This window comes from Tenrec ecaudatus, chromosome 12 (genome assembly GCF_050624435.1).
Source record: "Tenrec ecaudatus isolate mTenEca1 chromosome 12, mTenEca1.hap1, whole genome shotgun sequence".
Taxonomy (NCBI): domain Eukaryota; kingdom Metazoa; phylum Chordata; class Mammalia; order Afrosoricida; family Tenrecidae; genus Tenrec; species Tenrec ecaudatus.
Window position 1 is genome coordinate 67,168,078 of NC_134541.1, and position 17,716 is coordinate 67,185,793.

The window sequence follows — 17,716 nt, forward strand, 5'->3', positions numbered from 1 at the left end:
CTTTCTAATGCTACCCTAAGCTGCGCATCGAAAGGACAGCGGTTTGAAACCACTAAACGTTGCTCTGGCTTTCTATTCCCGCAAACATTTATAGTCTCGGAAACCCACAGGGGCAGTTTTAACCTGCCCTCTAGGGTCACTATGAAAGAGAAATGAGTGTTTTGTTTTTAATTATTTAGGGAAGCCCTAGTGGCACTGTCTGTTGGAGTGCATTCCAGCAGGTTGGTAGTTCAAACCCACCAGCCACTCTGGGAGTTTTAGTTACAGCCTCGTAAGTCCCAAGTAGGGTCCTTATGAAATTGATTTTGATGATACTGGCTTGAGGTTTAGTGAGCCAACTGGAATTCGCAGTTTATTCAAGTGCTTTCCTACCTGGATCCGAGTTCAGTGCTGAGGGTAAAAAGAAAGGCGAAGCATGACAGCTGAAGAGTCATTAGAAATACCCCAGCACCTCTCCTAGCCGGCAGAGGACACCCCAGCCGCCCCAGCACCTGGACCCTGTGAGCGCTTTTCCGCGTTTGCATGAAACCTACTAGCCATACCAACATTTTCATCCTTGACTGTGAAAGGAGTACTCCTGAAACAAATCTATAGAACCAGTTTTATTTCTTGGTCACTTTTTATACAGAACCCGCTAACCGTGTCCATTTGAAACTTCAACGCAATTGCTTTCTTGACAGACAGCCTTTTGTACTGTAGTCAGAGAAAGGGGGGAGGACAGGGGCAGACCCCATGATAATGCCGGCGCCTCTGATTAGGGCCTGAGGAGTTCTGCCACCGTGCCCACTTTACGACCCAGAAATGTGCGTTGCATGAACTATGCTTACCCTTAGGTAAGACTTTCACTTATAGTTTCTGCCATATGAAGACGGATGTGTGTGTCTATTCTGGGTAAGAAGCCTTCTGGCGTAGTGGTCTCCTGGGGTCTGCAAGGCCTGTCAAAGCCACCAGCTGCTCCTTTATTGTTAGTCTGGGAAACCCACAGGGAAGCTCTACCCTGTCTTATGGGGTCACTAGGAGTCAGCAGTGACTCGACGGCAGTGAGGTTGGTGTGTGTGTGTTTTGCTATTACTTTAGGCTAGTCAGTTTTCCTCGGACAAACTAACGCGCTGTGCAACTTTGGGTAAGTCACTTACCCTCCCTGGGCCTGCTTTCTGCCTGCCAGGCACTGTCAGTAGTACTGTCTGCACGAGACAGACGAGGTGTCTTACTGTCATATCCTAGAGGCAGTGGGGCAAGGCCAACAAATAAGAGAACTTTCGATGGCGATTAAATACAATGGGTGGAATAAAATGATGTGATAAAACCTAGCAGAAGGGATAAGGCACTTTAGATGAGGTGGTCAGGGAAGGCCTGCTCAGGGGTCGACATGTGAGCTCTGACTTGACTGAGGAGGAGGAAGCAGCCAGGTGAGACCAGGAAGTGTAATGCGGGCATCGTGAAAATGGGATGTGAAAGACCTGAAGCAGAAACGAGCCTGATTTAGAAACAGGAATGACTAGTGTGGTTGAACTAGAGAGAGCAAGGGGGAGGGGGAGGGGACAAGGAATGAAACTTTAGAAATGTTTGTTCAGGGCGGATTTATGAACTCAGGTATAATTCTGTTTAGAATGTACATGATGTGAGACGTCTTCTCCTAAGAAGTGCTCACTCAGGAAAACTGAGCTCAGGGGAAAGCCTCAGTCCTCCCCCAGGAGAAAGGCTGGTTCCTCTCCTTGCAGAGGTGAAGGCAGTGACTATGAAAGCATCCATTCTGGCCCCTGATGCTTTGATTCTGATGCTCCGACCCTTAATGAGGTCCCTGTGTTAGCAAAAGTGGCCATTAAAAAAAGTTATAATATTCTTATTAAAAATATATATGTATGTGCTCATTTCAATTTGTTTTGCCTTCTGTTCTTACTGGTGGCGTAGTGGGACAAGTGGGGCTGTAATCCGCACGAGCAGCAGCTCCTCGGGAGAAAGCCTGGGCTTCCAACTGCCTTCACAGCTGCAATCTCGGCAGCCCACAGGAGCCCCTGTGAGGCAGCAGGGCTGCATGGCAGCGAGTTTGGCTGGGTCTGTTGCGGCTGCATAGCCTTCTGGTCACCCCAACTGAAGGCTCTCGGCCTCGGTTTTACTCGTCTTTTGCCTCACCTGCTCTTCCCCCGACCCCCATCCTGTGCAGCCAGAATGGCTTCTGGGTTTGAGTCGTTCGTGACACTCACGCAGTGAACGTACAGTACATTACAATGCTGAATGCATCTTTCCAGTAGCTTCTTGAGGTGAACGAACTGGAGAGAGAACAGCCGTGCTGACTGGAGAACTTGATGCTGCTTTCTTCTGACCCTGTTCCAGGGCCACCCCAAGCAACAGAGGAGTCACTTCCTTAGGAGCTGACTCAGCGCTGACTGCAAAGGAGGTAAACAAGTAACCACCAGGCTTTCCATTAGGCAGGAGGCAAAACACCTGGTGGTCATCGGGCATCAACACTACCTCCTGGCACCTCCCTTCTGCGGCTTTCCCAAGTCGTTCCTGGGGAACTCTGACTTCCTCGTGACCTTTCCAGGGGCCTCAGTGATAGAAACCTGAGTAGCAATATGATCACAGGGTCACACACAAAGTACTGCAGAGTCTCACACCTTCCTTTCCTGTTGCATCTTCTGCTGGAACTTGAGGCCTTTGAAGGGCTCTCTCTTCCCAGCTTTCTTCAACTTCACTGGGCTGTCCAGTGACATAAGGATGCTCAATGGAGTGTCTTCAGATCTGAAAGAGACCAAATGGAATCACAACACTTGTCATTCTGCCCAGGTCCCTGCCTTTTCTTTCCATCTTGTTCATCCATTCTGCTTGTTTCAAACCCACTGTAACAGAATGCCCTCTCCCGACTACAGGTACCATAAGCCGTTCTCTCCGATTCTGCCCTTCCTGTGCCAGTGCCCTTCCTGGCATCTTCGCAGCTCTTGGCTGACAGACCCACCTCGATCTTGGAGAAAACATATGTGCCAGTTATGTCAAGTTGGTTCTAGCGCATGGCAACCCTGTATATGTCAGAACAGAACCCACAGGTTTTTAATGGATGTGACTTTTGAGAAGCAGATTGCCAGGTATTTCTTCCGAGGCCCTACTGGGCAGGTTTTAGCTGACAACCTAAGTCGTCAAGCACTAAGCCATTTGTACCACCCAAAGACTCTGATATAATATACAATACGAAGTAATGTCTGCCTGTTCCTAATGCCTAACTGAAGGATGAGTCACTGAAAACCTCATGAAGAGCAGCACAACATTGTCAGATATGAAGTTGAGCCCCTCAGGTTGGAAGGCACTCAAAAAAATGCCTGAGGAGGAGCTGCCTCCTCAAAGCAGTCAACCTTAACGACATGAATGGAACAGAGCCTTTAGGACCGTCATCTATTGATTGGCATGACTCAAAGGCAGAAGAAGAAACAGCTGGAATCAGACCATGCAATTATGATGTATGAATCTAGATAGATTGAAAGCTGTCAAAAATGAAATAGAACACACAGATCGATAGCCTAGGCAGTGAGCCGAAATAGACTGATAATGGCCATTTTGAATGAAGACAATTATTATATGGTTTACTGTCCAGAAGTGACAAATTCAAGAGGAATTTGTTTTCCATTGTTTGTCAAAAATCCTGACTGGGTCACAAGAACATGTAGACACCATGTTAATACAACTATTATCCAAATTCATACACCAACCACTAGAGCCAGAGGTGAAGGAACTGAAGATTTCTACTAAATTCTTCAGTCTGAAATTGATCAAACATGCAATCAAAATGCACTGATAATTACTAGTGATTGGCACAAGTGAGAAGCAGAGAGGAAGGCTAAGTAGTTGGAAAATATTGCCTTGGGACAGAAATGGAGCTGACAATTGCATCATAGAATTTTGCAAGACCAATGACTTCATTGCAAATGCTTTTCTTCAACCACAGACATGGCCACTATGCATCTAACGTCATGAGACAGAATATACAGGTATCAAATGGACCACTGTGGGAAGAGACCAGGGATAGTCTCCAGAGCATCAGGCGGAACAAGGCTAGGAGCCGACTGTGGAACATACCAGTAAGTGCTTATAGAGAAGTATGTTGAAGCTAAGAAAATTAAAACGAGTCCATGAAAGCCCAAATACAACCCAAGTACATCCCGCCTGAATTTAGAGACCATCTCACGAAGAGCTTTGACAAGAATCACAGCCTTCAATATGGATTGCAACTCAATGTAAAGAAAACAGAAATCTTCACAAGTGAACCCACAGACTTCATGGTGAATCACGATCAGACTGACATTGTCAAGGGTTCAATTTTGCTTCGATCCAAATGCTCATGGAAGCAGCAGTCAAGAAATCAACAATTGGGAAACGACCTATTTGAAGCATTAGAGATCACAGATGTCACTTTGAAGACTAATGTGTGCCTGAGCCAATCCATGGTCTTTTCAGTCACCTCACAGATATATGCAAGGTGGATGAGGAACAAAGAAGACTGCGGAAGACCGATGTCTTTGGATTATGTGTTGGCAGAGAATGGTGACCAGACCACGGACTGCCAGAAGACTGACAAATCTGTCCTAGAGGAAGTGTAGCAGAATGCTCCTTCGAAGCAAGGACGCTGTACCCTGGAAATGTGATCCGGAGACAGCAGTTTCTGGAGGACATTCTTGGTGAAGTCAGTCAGTGCGAAAGAGGAAGGCCCTCAAGGAGGTGGACTGACACAGTGGCTGCGACAATGGGTTCCGGCACAGCGATGAGGAAGGTACAGGACCAGGCGATGGTGAGTTCAGTCGTGCTGCTGAGTCAGAGCTGGCTCGCTGGCATTAACAACAAGGAACACTGGCTCAGGACTCTGTACGCCAGGCCAGGCTCTGGATACTTATGTCGACTATATAAACATAGTGTTATTTAGGGTATACACTAGTGCTCTCATTTTACAAATGAGGAAATTGAGGTACAGAGGGATGCTAATTAGTTCAAGTAACTTCTCACCTATTCATAGTGAAGAAAGCAAGATCTAAACCCAAAGTTGTCCTGAGCCTGCACTGAGCTACTGGGCCATAGCGACTCGATCCTAAAGCGGAAGCACATGCCATGCTGTGGCTGCCTCCCTTCCCTGTCCCCACCCCTCTCATGGCTTACAACGTGTGACCGCTTCCTTGACCTGGTGAAAGCCGCGGTCAGGGCCCTTGCCGTCCACATAGTACATGAAGCGGAGCTCAGGAGGGTAGGAGGCTCGGGTTAAGCCAGAGAGGAGTGGGATGGTGCAGCCCTCTGCCGCAGGGGCCTCTGTCAGTGCCTGCAGCATCTGGTACTTGCACCACGGGTCTCGGAGGAAGCCAGGAGTGATGAGCAGCACCCGGCAGTGACTGCTGCTCAGCGCCTGGCACAACTCCGACACAATGGCGCCACCTGGGGTGGCGTCCCGAAGCTGCAGGAAGCAGCGCAGGCTGGCGGGGCTGCCCTCCAGGTAGGAGACCAGTTCCTGAGCAGCTGCCAGGTCCTCCTCACTGTGGCACACGCAGATGTCATAGTCTTTGCTCCAGCGGCCGCTGCCACTGCCGCTGCTGCTGGCCTCCCTGGATGTTGGTGGGGTGGTGGGAGTCTTGGCAGAGCTGAGGCTGGAGGGTGGGTGGCTGTCCTGTGATGTTGCCTGTGACATATCACTGGGGGCGCTTTCTGAAGCGCCAGGCAGCTTCTTGGGCTTCTTCAGCAGGGCCTGCCTGAACCAGTCTGTGGGAGAAACACAGTTCAGACTGCCAGTTCTCACAGAGCAGAGCCCCAGCTGGGGCATGAACCTCCTGCACATGGGAAACCTTGCCTTATTCTCAGAGGCAAATGATCAGTCGACTTTGGTGTATTCTTCAGGACATGCCTAATCATTCCCTCTATCTTTAAAGATCCCAGAAATACACAAGAACGTTGGATTCCAAACATGGGGGTTATCAGCCTAAGAAAAATGGCCTGGTGCTCCTCTCGTGGCATCGAGTTGCTGCCCCGTAGGACAGGATGGAACTGCCCTAGTGGGTGTTTCAGACTGTAACTAGTTAGGGAGTAAAAGCCTTCCTCTTCGTCCTGCTGACCCTGCTGGTAACAGACCAATTGGTGCCCACTAGGCCACCAGGCAGGGCTCCTTGTGCTTCTTTAGGCTCTCTGATCTTCCCACTAGACCTGACTATCCAGCCATCGCGCAGCGCTGTAAGAACTGTGCTGTGCTCGTAAGAATGGGTTCCAAAGACCACTTAGGGTATTGCAGGGAGGTGGATCAAATTAAGACGGACTTGAACTAGGGTGCTGGGGAAGAACTTTGAAAGCACCATGGATTGTCAAAAGAACAAACAGATGGGTCTTGGAAGAAGTACAGCCAGAATGCTCCTTAGAGACGAGGATGGCGAGGCTTTGTCTCAAGTGCTTCGGGCATGTTATCAGGCTAGAGAAGGCCCAGGAGAAGGGCATCCTGCTTGGTAAAGTGGGGGGGGGTACCTAAAACGAGAAAGACCACACAGTGGCTGCATCTAGGGGCTCCAACACCACAGTTGTGAGGATGGCACAGGACCAGACAGCGGTGGCATTTCACTCTTGTACATCGGGCCGAACCACCTCAATGGCACCCAACAACATCCATTATGGAAGGTCCCACACGGGGCACTGACACCTCTCACTGAGCTGCCCTAGATTGCTGCCAAAAGGGTACAGGGAAAGCTTAGGAAGGGGCTACAGCTCAGAGCTTGGGAAGAGCACAAACTTCGTGGACCCAAACCGACACCGAGTCAGACACGCACATGCAGATCTGCTGCTTGCTCTCTGTAGGAACTTCAGCAAGTTAATCCCTCGTCCCATTTCTTCATCTATACAAAAGCTTTGTATTAGTTGTCAGGGAGCTGAGCTGAGCTGGCAGTGTCTGCTGTACTGTCAGTACTTTGTAATGAAATGAACTCAGCTGGGCCCGCTTTTGAGAAGAGCAGATAAAGTTTAACATTCTGGAGCAGTGGTTCTCAACCTTCCTCATGCTGCGACCCTTTCATACAGTTCCTCATGTGGTGGTGACCCCCAACCATAACATTATTCTCGTTGCCACTTCATAACTGTTACTTTGCTACCGTTATGAATCATAATATAAGTATCTGATATGCAGGATGTATTAGGCACCCCCTGTGAAAGGGTCATTCGGCCCCCATAGGCGTCGTGACTCACAGGTTGAGAACCGCTGATCTGCAGAGTGAGTGGTTCTCCCTCTCTCAGCGTGGTTCCAGAACAAAGATTTTAATAGTAAGGGACACAATGTTGAACACTCAGGGCAATGGTTTCCAGCTTAGGAGTAGCTGGACAGACCTGGAAAACTTGTGAGGCAAGGGAACAGGTGAGTCCTCTGCCTGCCTTCCTCCCCATCTCTAAAGCATCCAGACGCAAGTCAGGAGCATCATCCCCAACATCTGCCTCCTTGCATCTCCTGCCTCATCGAAATGGACATTGAGGGCTGCACTCACAAGAGCAAGAGCAGATCTGGGTCCACTCACCAGCCATCTTGTCCATAGGCTTCTTAGACCGGGAACGAGGATCTGGCAGGGAGGTTGGTGATGCCATGGTGTTTGAGCCAAAAGAAACCCCATGAGGCCAGGCATTGGTAAAGTGGCAGAGAGGAGCCAACCCAGTCTTGGCTTCATGAAGCAGCCATCCTTGAAGGGACACACACACAGAACAAGTCACAAGAGCTGTTCCTACCCTGTTCTCGGCTCTAGGTAAGCGCCTACAGGCTGTTTCTGGGGCTCATTCTTCAAATGGGGACCTTGTGGAGTTAGACCCAGACCCTAATGTGATTGGAGCTGGTTTTTAGATACAGCCAGATCTTTGGAATGTGGTCAGGCTTATAGAGTGTGAGCTCAGCATGACTCTGCAGAGTGACTGCTCTCTGTTCCACCCGCCCAAGGGGACAATCTGAAGGGCAGCTGGCAGGCAACTCCTTTCGAGGACATCTTCTATAAATACTGAAACGAAAGGTCATTTTTTTATTTGGACAATTAATTCTGTTACGAGCATGAGTGATGCTGAATAGTAGACTTTGGAAGACTTTTCCCGAAATGTGAATAATTCCACCCAACCATCTGTTCATGGACTCAGCTTGGAGAGGTGTGAGAAAGACTGCACACTCTGCAGTCAGACCACTGGGACTCTCACCTCTTATGCATCACGGCCTTTGGCAAGCGACCAGTCTGGCTAAGCTTCAGCATCTCCATCTGAAAAACAGGAGGTGTACCAGACGCAGTTTCTTAGCCTTGTTATGAAGAATACATGAAAACCTCCATTGAACATGTGCCTCTTTTTCCATGAGACCAGAAGAACTTAATGGTACCTGGCTACCATTATTGAACATTTTGATCCAAATTCTACTGAAGAATACTGATTAAAAGGAGGAAAATTCCAAACAGAATTTCAAATTCTCATAGACTCCAGATTTCCTCCATTCCAGAGGCCGAATGAATTCCAGAAACTACTGCTCTGAGATAATCTTTGCAACTTAAACCAAAAATAGCCTCCAGAAATCCTCAAGGTCAGACAGTAACGTAGCTAGTGCAGAATGTCTGTCTTGGGCATGATGCTTTTCGGGGATCTATATCGAAATAGGATCTAACTGACAGCCATAACTGAAAAGATGAGAGAAGAACGTTAGGAGGCAGTGAGCTCACAGCACAGAAGAGGCGGGTGAGAATGGCGGTCCAACGCAAAGAAAGTAACCAGTGTCACTGAACTGGTGTATAATTTTGCTGTGTGTATTCTCAACAAGTTTTAAAAAAGTGATATTTTTAAAAAGTTTCCAGGAAATAATTTATGTCAAGTTCCAATGAGGCCTGGTGTATCATATATGCCCAGAAAAATCTAGATATTGGAGAGACGCTCAAGGATGAGTAGACCCAGAATTGTAACGTCCTGTTTCCCTAAACTGATCTGCAGATCATTGCTGTCCCACATTCCAAAAGAGAGAGAGAGAATGTGTGCCTCTGTGGTGGGGTTGCCAGATGACTTCTAAGTTTATATGGAAATGCAAGCAACCAAGAATGCCTTTAATTAACTCTGGTCAAAGATCTTTAAAAATTGTTGTGAGACTTGGCATGCTTTCCTTCCCAACACAGTGACAACTGTTTCTGATGGTAGTGGCCTTCAGCCTAGGCCCCTGGAAGGAGACAGTTTGAACAGAGCTAGCCCCCTATTCAAGATGAAGCTGTCGAATTCACGTGACACTTCTCCAGGTGACAGGCTGGCAGGGAACGTGGCTGTAGAGGACAGAGCTGAGGAGCAGCTGGCAGAAGGGCTGCTTTCTCACTGTTTGCCAGATCTGCGGAGAACAAGGCAATCCTCCAGGAGTTCACACAGAGGGCTATTAACCCAAAACACAGTCTCCCTGGCATCAAGTCAATTCTGACTCAGTGACTCCGAAGGAAAGAGTACAACTGCCTGCCTTCTGGGTTTCAGAAGCCTTACATCGTGATAGGAACAGAAAGCCTCGTCATCCCCCAAGGAAGAGCCAGCTAGTGGTTCCCACTGCTGACCGGGTGGTTTAACAGCCCAGTGCATACCCCACGTGCCGCCAGAGCCCTTCCGACTAACAGTCCTAGACATTACAATACGGTGCAGTGTTTAGGGAAGGCCACTGTAGGACTCGGGGCTCACACTCAGTCATAGCCCTAAACCATTAGTTCCTACAACATGGCCCTACTCAATACCTGCCCTCAGGAAGGGCTCACTGAAGACCTGGGCGTCACAGCAAATTGTGAAGAACCAGATGGTGCCTGGCTATCAGGTAAAATATCATCTGGGGCCTTAAAGGATTGTCTTCAAACAAGCAGCCATCTAAGTGAAGTGCTAAGTCCACACAAAAGAAACACACCGGCCTGTGTGATCCAATGAATGCAAATAGGAAAATTAAATCCAGAGGAGGGAACACCATCAGAGCTTAAGTTATGAGCATGTGGTGTGCAGAGGGCTATGGACAAAGTGGAAGCCCCAAATCCTAAACTCCATTTGCACGGTGCCATGTGCACTAAGCCTCCAGAGATCCTCTGACCACAGTCATGCAGAGAGCATTATAAAGTCAACTATGGCAGAAGAAGTTAGGTTAAAATGTATTATCTTACTAATTCATCTCCCTTTTGACCCATTTTAAATACATTTTAGTTATAAATACTCTCTGCTTTCTTTTCAATTAAGGTTTTTCTCTATTTTGCCTTTCCCCCCACCTGCGCAAGCTCCATTTTATTAAGTGGGATATTTCAGTGGAACTGGGGCACTTAAAAAACTTGACCGCCTGGGCACAGGGCAGTTCTCAGCCCCTCCCTGCCAAGGTCTCTGAGACAAAAGCTGGGTATCAAAGGACTTTAGACTTTATCTGAAGGAAAGGTACAAATGGAAGAACGGAAGTGGATGCTTGGGTACAATTTCAAAAAAGGGGCAGATCTACCCAACATGCATGCGCTGTCTTGGTGGCTTGGGGAAGCCCAGGCTGCCGCTTAGCTTTCTCCATCATTGTCTCCCAGGGTATGCTTGTCAAAGAGATACTCGGTCAGGCCAGAAATCTGGGGCCCCTTCTTGTGCAGGATGGTGATGTAGTCGCCCAGCACTTTGATGCATTTCTCCAGCTCATCCAGGTAATGTGTCTCAGTGAAGTCACAGAGATGGGGGTCGTTCTTGTCCGTGGCCAGTGTGTGCAGCTACAGCAGGGACTGGTTGACACTCTTCTCCAGGTGCAGCACACACTCCGTGGCACTGAGCCCGCTCTCCCAGTCCTCACGGTCTGGTTTCTTGATATCCTGGAGGAAGATCCGGCCCCCTCGTTGGTTCCGCAACTTCATTCGTCTCTCGGAGTGCTCTCTCTCCTCGTGAGACTGGTGCACAACGTATTTGGCAAAGTTCTTCAGAGCCACGCCATCCCAGTCAAAGTAGTAAGACGTGGACCGATAGATGTAGGAGGCTCAGAGCTCCAGGTTGATCTGGCAGTTGATGGCGGCCTCCGAGTCCTGGTTGTAGTTCTGGTGCACCTGCGAGGGAGACGCGGTCATGGTGACAGTGGAGGCCTGGGGGCGTCAAGAGTGCGGCTGAGAGGTGCTGATGGAGGGCGGGCTGAGCGCTGGTTCTGTTCCAGCACTGTTGAAGCAGGAGACCTCGGGGCTCTGCGAAGAACGTCTGGCATATTTTGTCATGGTGGTTGAGGTTTTTTGGTCTCATTTTTGTTTTGCATGTTCTTCTGTATATGAAATCCAGGCTAGTAAATTGATAGAGATAGTAACTAGATTAATAATTACCTAGTGGCATGGCAAAGGTGTCGTGGTGTCATAGTGGTTATGCACTGGGCTAACAGAAAGGTCAGTAGTTTGAAACCACCAGCCACTCCAAGAGAGAAAGATGAGGCTTTCTACTCCTGTAAAGAGTTATGGTCTCGGAAACCTAGGGGCAATTATGCCCTACCTTCTTCTCCCCCGACTCCACAGGTGCTAGAGTCAGTATTGACTCCATGGCATGAGTTTTTGAGAACAAGTCAGGGAGGCCGTGGGAAATGGGGAGCTAACAAGAATGATTACAAGAGTAAAGAAAATGTTCTAACCCGATTGTGGGAATGATTGCATTACCCTTCCGAATGACTGAACTAGTATATGGTGTGTACATTACGTGCCAAGAAAACAGGTTAGAAAAAGGAATGCCAGTCTATGTTGGGATCGTGAGACTTAAAATGAACTCTGATGCAAAGAATTTGGTCTTCATCCTTTGTTCCTAAGCGATAACCTTTAGCACCTTGGGGTTTTCTCAGTCCTTGACGTGTATGGCGAGGCCTCCAGACCACACTTGTTGGCTTATGCTATGAGGTACCCCTTTCTGGTCTGGCCAGAAAGATACATTACATATCTCAGTGAAGGGTGGGCGGATTCAGCCAATCATGCCTTTGTACTGAGGACCCAATAAAGGCTTTGATCATGGCAGCTTATGAACTTCCTGGTTGGTGACAGACATTACTGCAAATGGAAGGTGGTGTTGTTATGTGCCATCAAGTCACTTCCGGCCCAAGTGACCCCATGCACAACAGAATGACACGCTGCCCGGTCCTGCGCCATTCTCACGACGGTTCCTAGGCTAGAGCCACGGGGTCAGTCCAGCTCCTTGAAGGCCTTCCCCTCTACTTTACTAAGCAAGATGCCCTTCTCCAGGAATTGGCTTCTTGTGACAATATGTCCGAAGTATATCAGGAGCACCTAAGGAGCACTCTGGCCATCCTTCACCCACACAGACTGGTTAGTCCTTCTGGCAGTCCATGGCAATTTCACTAGTCTTCTCCAGCACCGCCCTCAGTGCATCGACTCTTCTCCACTCTTCCTTACCCAGTGTCCAACTTCCACATGCAGATGAGGCAACTGAAACTCCATGGCCGAGTCAGGGGCACCGTAGTCCTCAGAGGGACAGCCTTGCTTTTCAATGCTCTCTAACGCTCTTATGCTGCAGATTTACCAAATACATGTCTTTTGATCTCTCTCTCTCTCTCTCTTTAAATAACTAATTAATTTTTTCTTTTCCTCTCTTGACTGCTGCTTCCATGGGCATCAATTGTGGATCCAAGCAAGACAAATTCCTCAACAACCTCAACCTTTTCGCGCTTATCATGTTACCCATGAGCCAGCTGTGAGGATGTTGGTCTCCTTTACATGGAGTCGTCATCCATACTGAATCCTTGATGTCTGTCAGCAAGTGCTTCAAGTCCTCCTCACATGGGGGTAGCATGTCCCTCTTTGCAGTCCTAGACCCCTAGACCTTGCTTCATATGACTCTTCATTTGTATTCCTTTTGCGATAATAAAACTATAATCATAAGCAGAACACTTCCCTGAGGAATGTGCGCGGGAGCCTGCAGGTCAGCTAAGGGGGCATCCAACTCACAACTGACATCCGTAAGGGGTAGTGTGAGAACCCAGAATACATAGCCAGCGGGTCGGAAGCTAGCGTGTTGCATGGACCCCTAAACTTGAGGGTGGCACCTGAAATGTTGGGCAGACTTATGAGATCTCACTTAGCTCTCTGGGGTTAAGGGCAGAGGAAGAAGTGCTGCATGTGCAGTGAACTGGAATTGAATTACTTCAATTTAGTTACTGTCAGAGAAGTAAATGCCCTGCAATGGATCTTTAGAGACACCACGGTTGTGTTCACTGAAGCTAAATACTACTATACCATGTTGACAAATAGAAAATACATCATCAGAGACATTACGGCTGTGTTCACTGAAGCTAAACACTGCTGTACCATGTTGACAAATAGAAAATACGCCATCAAAGTCACAAGAATTTTTAAAGCACTTAAAGGATAATGAAGACAGCAGAAGGCAGAGTCAGAATGAGTGCAGCCAGCCCAAGGGACATGAAAAGTTGGCCATGACTGTGCTTATGGTCCCCCCTACTCGACCTTCTTTGGATTTCAGAACACCGAGGGGTTACCTCAGTCAGGGCAGTGTCTCATGCCACTGTGGTGGGTTTTGAAGCCCTTTTCTTGGTCAGGATCACTCACTGGCTTCCTACATCTTCTTTTCAGCCTTTCAAAATGGTTTTTTGCCACCCCATTGTAGACGTTAATGCCATTTGGTTTTTAAGTTCTTACTTTTTTTTTTCTGTTTAAAAATTCATTATTTGGGCCTTTAAATACTTCAAAAAGTGGAATCATTTGGTTTAATTATCCAAAGGTTAAAATTAAATATTGACATTTTTATCCACTTAACAGATACAGGTTGACAAGTTCCCACCTGTAAGTTTCACATTTTATGCAAGGACTTGCCTTTTTGATGACACAATGGATGCTAGTTTGAAGCAGCTGTCGTCTTCATTGCGTGGTTAAGAAATCCAGTTGTCCAACAGCATATGTCACCAGAAACAGATGGTATAAGCCCCTGTGAAAGGCATAATGGAAAAGTTTAAACACAGGACACCATAGCATCTTTGCTAAAGGATACGAGAGCAAGGTGGCAGATCAAGCTCATTAGTCATAGCCCTACTCCACCCTCCTTGTAACTTTTCAGTTCTGATGTCGCTAGGTTGTGGGGCTGGCAAACATAAGATATTTAGACTTTGTAACCTTTGTTACCAGTTGGGTCCATTCCAATTAGTGGGGACCCCACACCCACTGCCATGGAGTCTGTGTGGACTCAACACTACCTTATACAGGGTTTCTGAAACTGCCCATCTTTACAGGAGCCTCATGTTTCTCCTGAGGAGTGACTGCTAGGTATGATTTGTCTGCCTTGTTGGTAGCCGGATGCTTACACGACAGCACCTGGAAGCAGACTGCCAAGTCTTTCTCCTGTAGATGGCCTGGTGGATTCAAACCTCTAACCTTTTGGTTAGCAATCAAACTCCATCCCATCCAGGCTCCTCAGACTTGGTATTTCCTCCTCCTTCCTTGCAAAGGAACACTTGTCTTCTGTTTGCTTGCCAATCATGCCCCCCACTCAGGTATTTTTTTCAAACATGCTACATTAATTTTTTTTGGGGGGGGTAGATTTATGTATAATATGTATTTACATTTTCCTACTTTAATTTTTAAATTGTGATTTGGGTGAAAGTTTAGGAACAAACAGGTTTTCCATTCAAAAATTCATATAAAGTTTGTTTTGCGACACTGATGGCAATCCCCACAATATAATAGTACTATTCCCACTTCCTCCCTGGACATACCATTTCCTTCATCCTTATTGTCAAACTATAAAAATATCCTCTACAAAACATGTAAGACAATTAGCCTCGCAGAAGAGTGGTCATATATTGAGATGTAGTTATCAAGCTGATACAGAAATAAAGAAGTCAAATATTCAATAACTCTATCCTCTTTGGTTTGCCATGTGGCCTTATGCTTATTAAAAACTTGTCCATGAATACTTAAATACCAGTGGGTAAGAAGCCCTGCTATCACAGTGGTTAAGGACATGGCTGTAAAGGTCAGGTCGGTGGTTGGCACAGACCAGCCACTCAACAAGAGAAAGGTGTGGCAGCCAGCTTCCACAATGATTACAGCTTGCAAGTCCTTATGGGGAAGCCCCATGTCCCATAGACATCATGGTATCAACTCATGGGTTTTTCGAATTTGGGTACTCACTTGATAGAAATTTGTAAAGAACTTGTCCAAAAATGCAACAGCATGGTATTTTTAGGGTTTTTCTGGAATGCTTTCCCAATGTAGAAACTCAGTATGAGTGGGAAATATGAAGTATTAATTAGTTTTAGTATTGTCCTTCCAATTGTTATCACACAGAGAACTGAAATCTATAAAGGCATATGATTAGAATGCATATATGTTTTACCATTCACTCATTTCTATTAAGCTAAAATCACTATTTGTGGTACCTTGAATAATAATTCCCCAAAGATGTCTATGGAACCCTGGTGGTGTAGTGGTGCATTGGGTTGGGATCAGCATAGTCGGCATTTCAAAACCACGAGGGGCAGGAGAAAGAGTGGGCTTTCTACTCCTGTAAAGTTTCAGTCTCGGAAACCCACAGTCTCGCTTAGTCAGCATTGACTCGAAGGCAGCGAGGGAAAGTGTCTGTGCCTTAGCCCCCAGAACCTGTGAAAGCACACACGCCTAGCTGGTCCCTCCTTTGAAACTCATCCGATCCTCAGTGCCTCCAAGAGTCCCTTATTTCCTCTGCTAGTTTCATTTACCAGTGGATTCTGGTTTCCAACCTGGCCCCCGTGGGGCTCAGTGCTCCACTCCCCTGGAAGCTTGATGCCCGAAGACTCTGTTAAAGCGATTGCAAGACAGACACCTCCACAGGTCTGTAACCTTAACCAGAGATGCTTCTGGTCAACAGGTGGCGAAGAGCTTCACAAAAGCAGAGGGAGAGCGACTGTGGGCTTACTGGCGAGGGATCTACCGAGCCGGTGAAAAACAAAGTCCTTGGTGGCTCAGGGGCTAAGCGCTCCCACCTGACAGTCACTGCAGGAGAGAAAGTCTGGGCTTCCATGGAGACCGAGCCGAGGAAACCCCGCAGGGCAGTCCGAGTCAGTCTGGTGGGGTCGCTGCCGTCGGACCGGATTCGCTGGCACTGGGCTGGTGGTTTGACGAGAAACAGGACCCACAGTTAAAGACGCGTGTAGCCAGAACGAGGGTCTTCGGTCGACAGTAAAGGGGAAGCTCAGGTCTCAGTGTTCTCGGGAGGTTTCGTCACCCCTGGGGCCAGGTTATGGGTGCAAGAGGGCGGCCCGTACACGGAAGAGGCTCTCGACTCCAGAGGGAGGATGTGCCGGGGGCTGGGCGGCGGAGGACCAGATCCCGGACTGAGGGCCGAGGGAAAGGCCCTGGAGAGATCCAGTCCGGGTTCCACACACCGCGGCCCGCGCCCGCCCCGACGCCGGGGGCTCACCTGGGAGCGCCGCTCAGAGCCGGCCCGCAGCAGCCGCAGCCCAGCCGAGGGGAAGGGGCGCCTCCCCGCAAGCCCCGCCCCGGAAGCCGCAGCGGGAGGCCCCGCCCCCGAGCGCTCCCGCCGGGAAGGCCGGCTGCTTCCGCCCCGCTCGGGCCCCGGCCAAGCCAGGGCAGGGCGCCTTCGGAAGGTGGAAGATGGCCAGGCAACCCCGAGATGTGCGTCCAGCGAGCCACTGAGTGGCGAACCCTTGGAGAGGAACCCCGGCTCCCCAGTTCCGGGACTCGATTCACAGCCGTCGAGCCGACAGTCGACGTGGCCGTCCGCGCGGAGGGCGTGGCAGAGCTGGCCCCGCCCCCACGCCCCGCCCGATTCCCAGACGGTGATTCAGGTTTTCTCCAGCAAAGTGACCGTGTTTCCGCAAGCTTTTCACACACCGAGCGCCAAACGCATTGCACGATTAGCTAGCTCAAAGAACTGATTTTCCCTCACGCTAAGCGAGCTCTTTTACGGAGCCCGTGGTAACTGTGGGCCCATCTTGAGTTCAGCAATCTAATTCCAGAGAGGAAGGCGCGATCAAGTCAGGTGGGGCTTCGGAGTTGATCTGGGCAGTTGAACTCCAGACAGAGGTGAACTCTTGTTATGGCGACTTGGGGGACTCTCAAGGGGATACGCACATCACTTTCTTCCAAGGGCACAGGATGACCCCAGAGGCCTATCGTGAAGAAGTCTTCAGAAAACGTTGAAATGCACTGGTGAGAAAAGGGCCAGAAAAGTTATGCCCTGGATTATCGTCCACCACGACGCACCTGCTCATGCTCCCAGGGCAGCAAAGATTGTCCCAGGAAAATTTCATTGGGAAACTGTCGCGTCCACCGCACAGTCCCAATTCTGCCCTTCAAACTTGCTTTTGTTCCTCAAACTTAAAATATTTCAAAGTCTCTCGTGGATGCCAAAAGTGCTGTGGATATTGCCGTGGTGTCAATTCAGAGCGCAGAATACTTCAGTGAGCAAGGCTGTATGACCTGCAGACCACGAAGACTTCCTCCAATCCTGAAACCACATTCTCCTTCGTATAATCCAACTTCTCTGATGTGCCCATTATAGATTGAAAAATATGGAGAGAGGACACAAGCCTGTGGCATACCTCTCCAGATTGTATCATTTTATTGGGGGGCTCTTAATCTTACAACAATCCATTATTCAATTGTATTAAACACTTTTACATATGTTGCCATCTGCATTTCCAAATCATTTTCTTTCTACTTTACTCAGCCTTTGGGCTCGGATTTTCCCCGCTCCCTCCCACCCTTGTGAATTCTTGATCAATTATGTATTACTT

The 17,716-nt window shown here is 48.4% G+C and overlaps 1 protein-coding gene and 1 pseudogene across 4 annotated transcripts; both read right to left on the bottom strand.

The window, feature by feature from the left end:
- Positions 1-578: 578 nt before the first annotated feature.
- Positions 579-16,691, bottom strand: TIRAP (TIR domain containing adaptor protein). Of its 4 annotated transcripts, XM_075564101.1 has the most exons (7): positions 16,378-16,691; positions 15,677-16,064; positions 13,797-13,908; positions 8,173-8,231; positions 7,515-7,673; positions 5,140-5,730; positions 579-2,742 (listed from the first exon to the last, which is right to left on the bottom strand). In XM_075564101.1, the coding sequence occupies exons 5-7, from the start codon at positions 7,579-7,581 to the stop codon at positions 2,723-2,725; spliced, it is 678 nt and encodes a 225-aa protein (XP_075420216.1). In that variant the 5' UTR covers positions 7,582-7,673; positions 8,173-8,231; positions 13,797-13,908; positions 15,677-16,064; positions 16,378-16,691; the 3' UTR covers positions 579-2,722. The 4 variants fall into 4 exon arrangements, with proteins under 4 accessions (XP_075420216.1, XP_075420218.1, XP_075420215.1 ...); XM_075564103.1 differs by lacking the exon at positions 15,677-16,064; XM_075564100.1 differs by lacking the exon at positions 16,378-16,691 and having other exon boundaries at positions 15,941-16,371.
- On the bottom strand, positions 10,358-13,451 carry LOC142462335 (ferritin heavy chain pseudogene; annotated as a pseudogene).
- Positions 16,692-17,716: the final 1,025 nt, after the last annotated feature.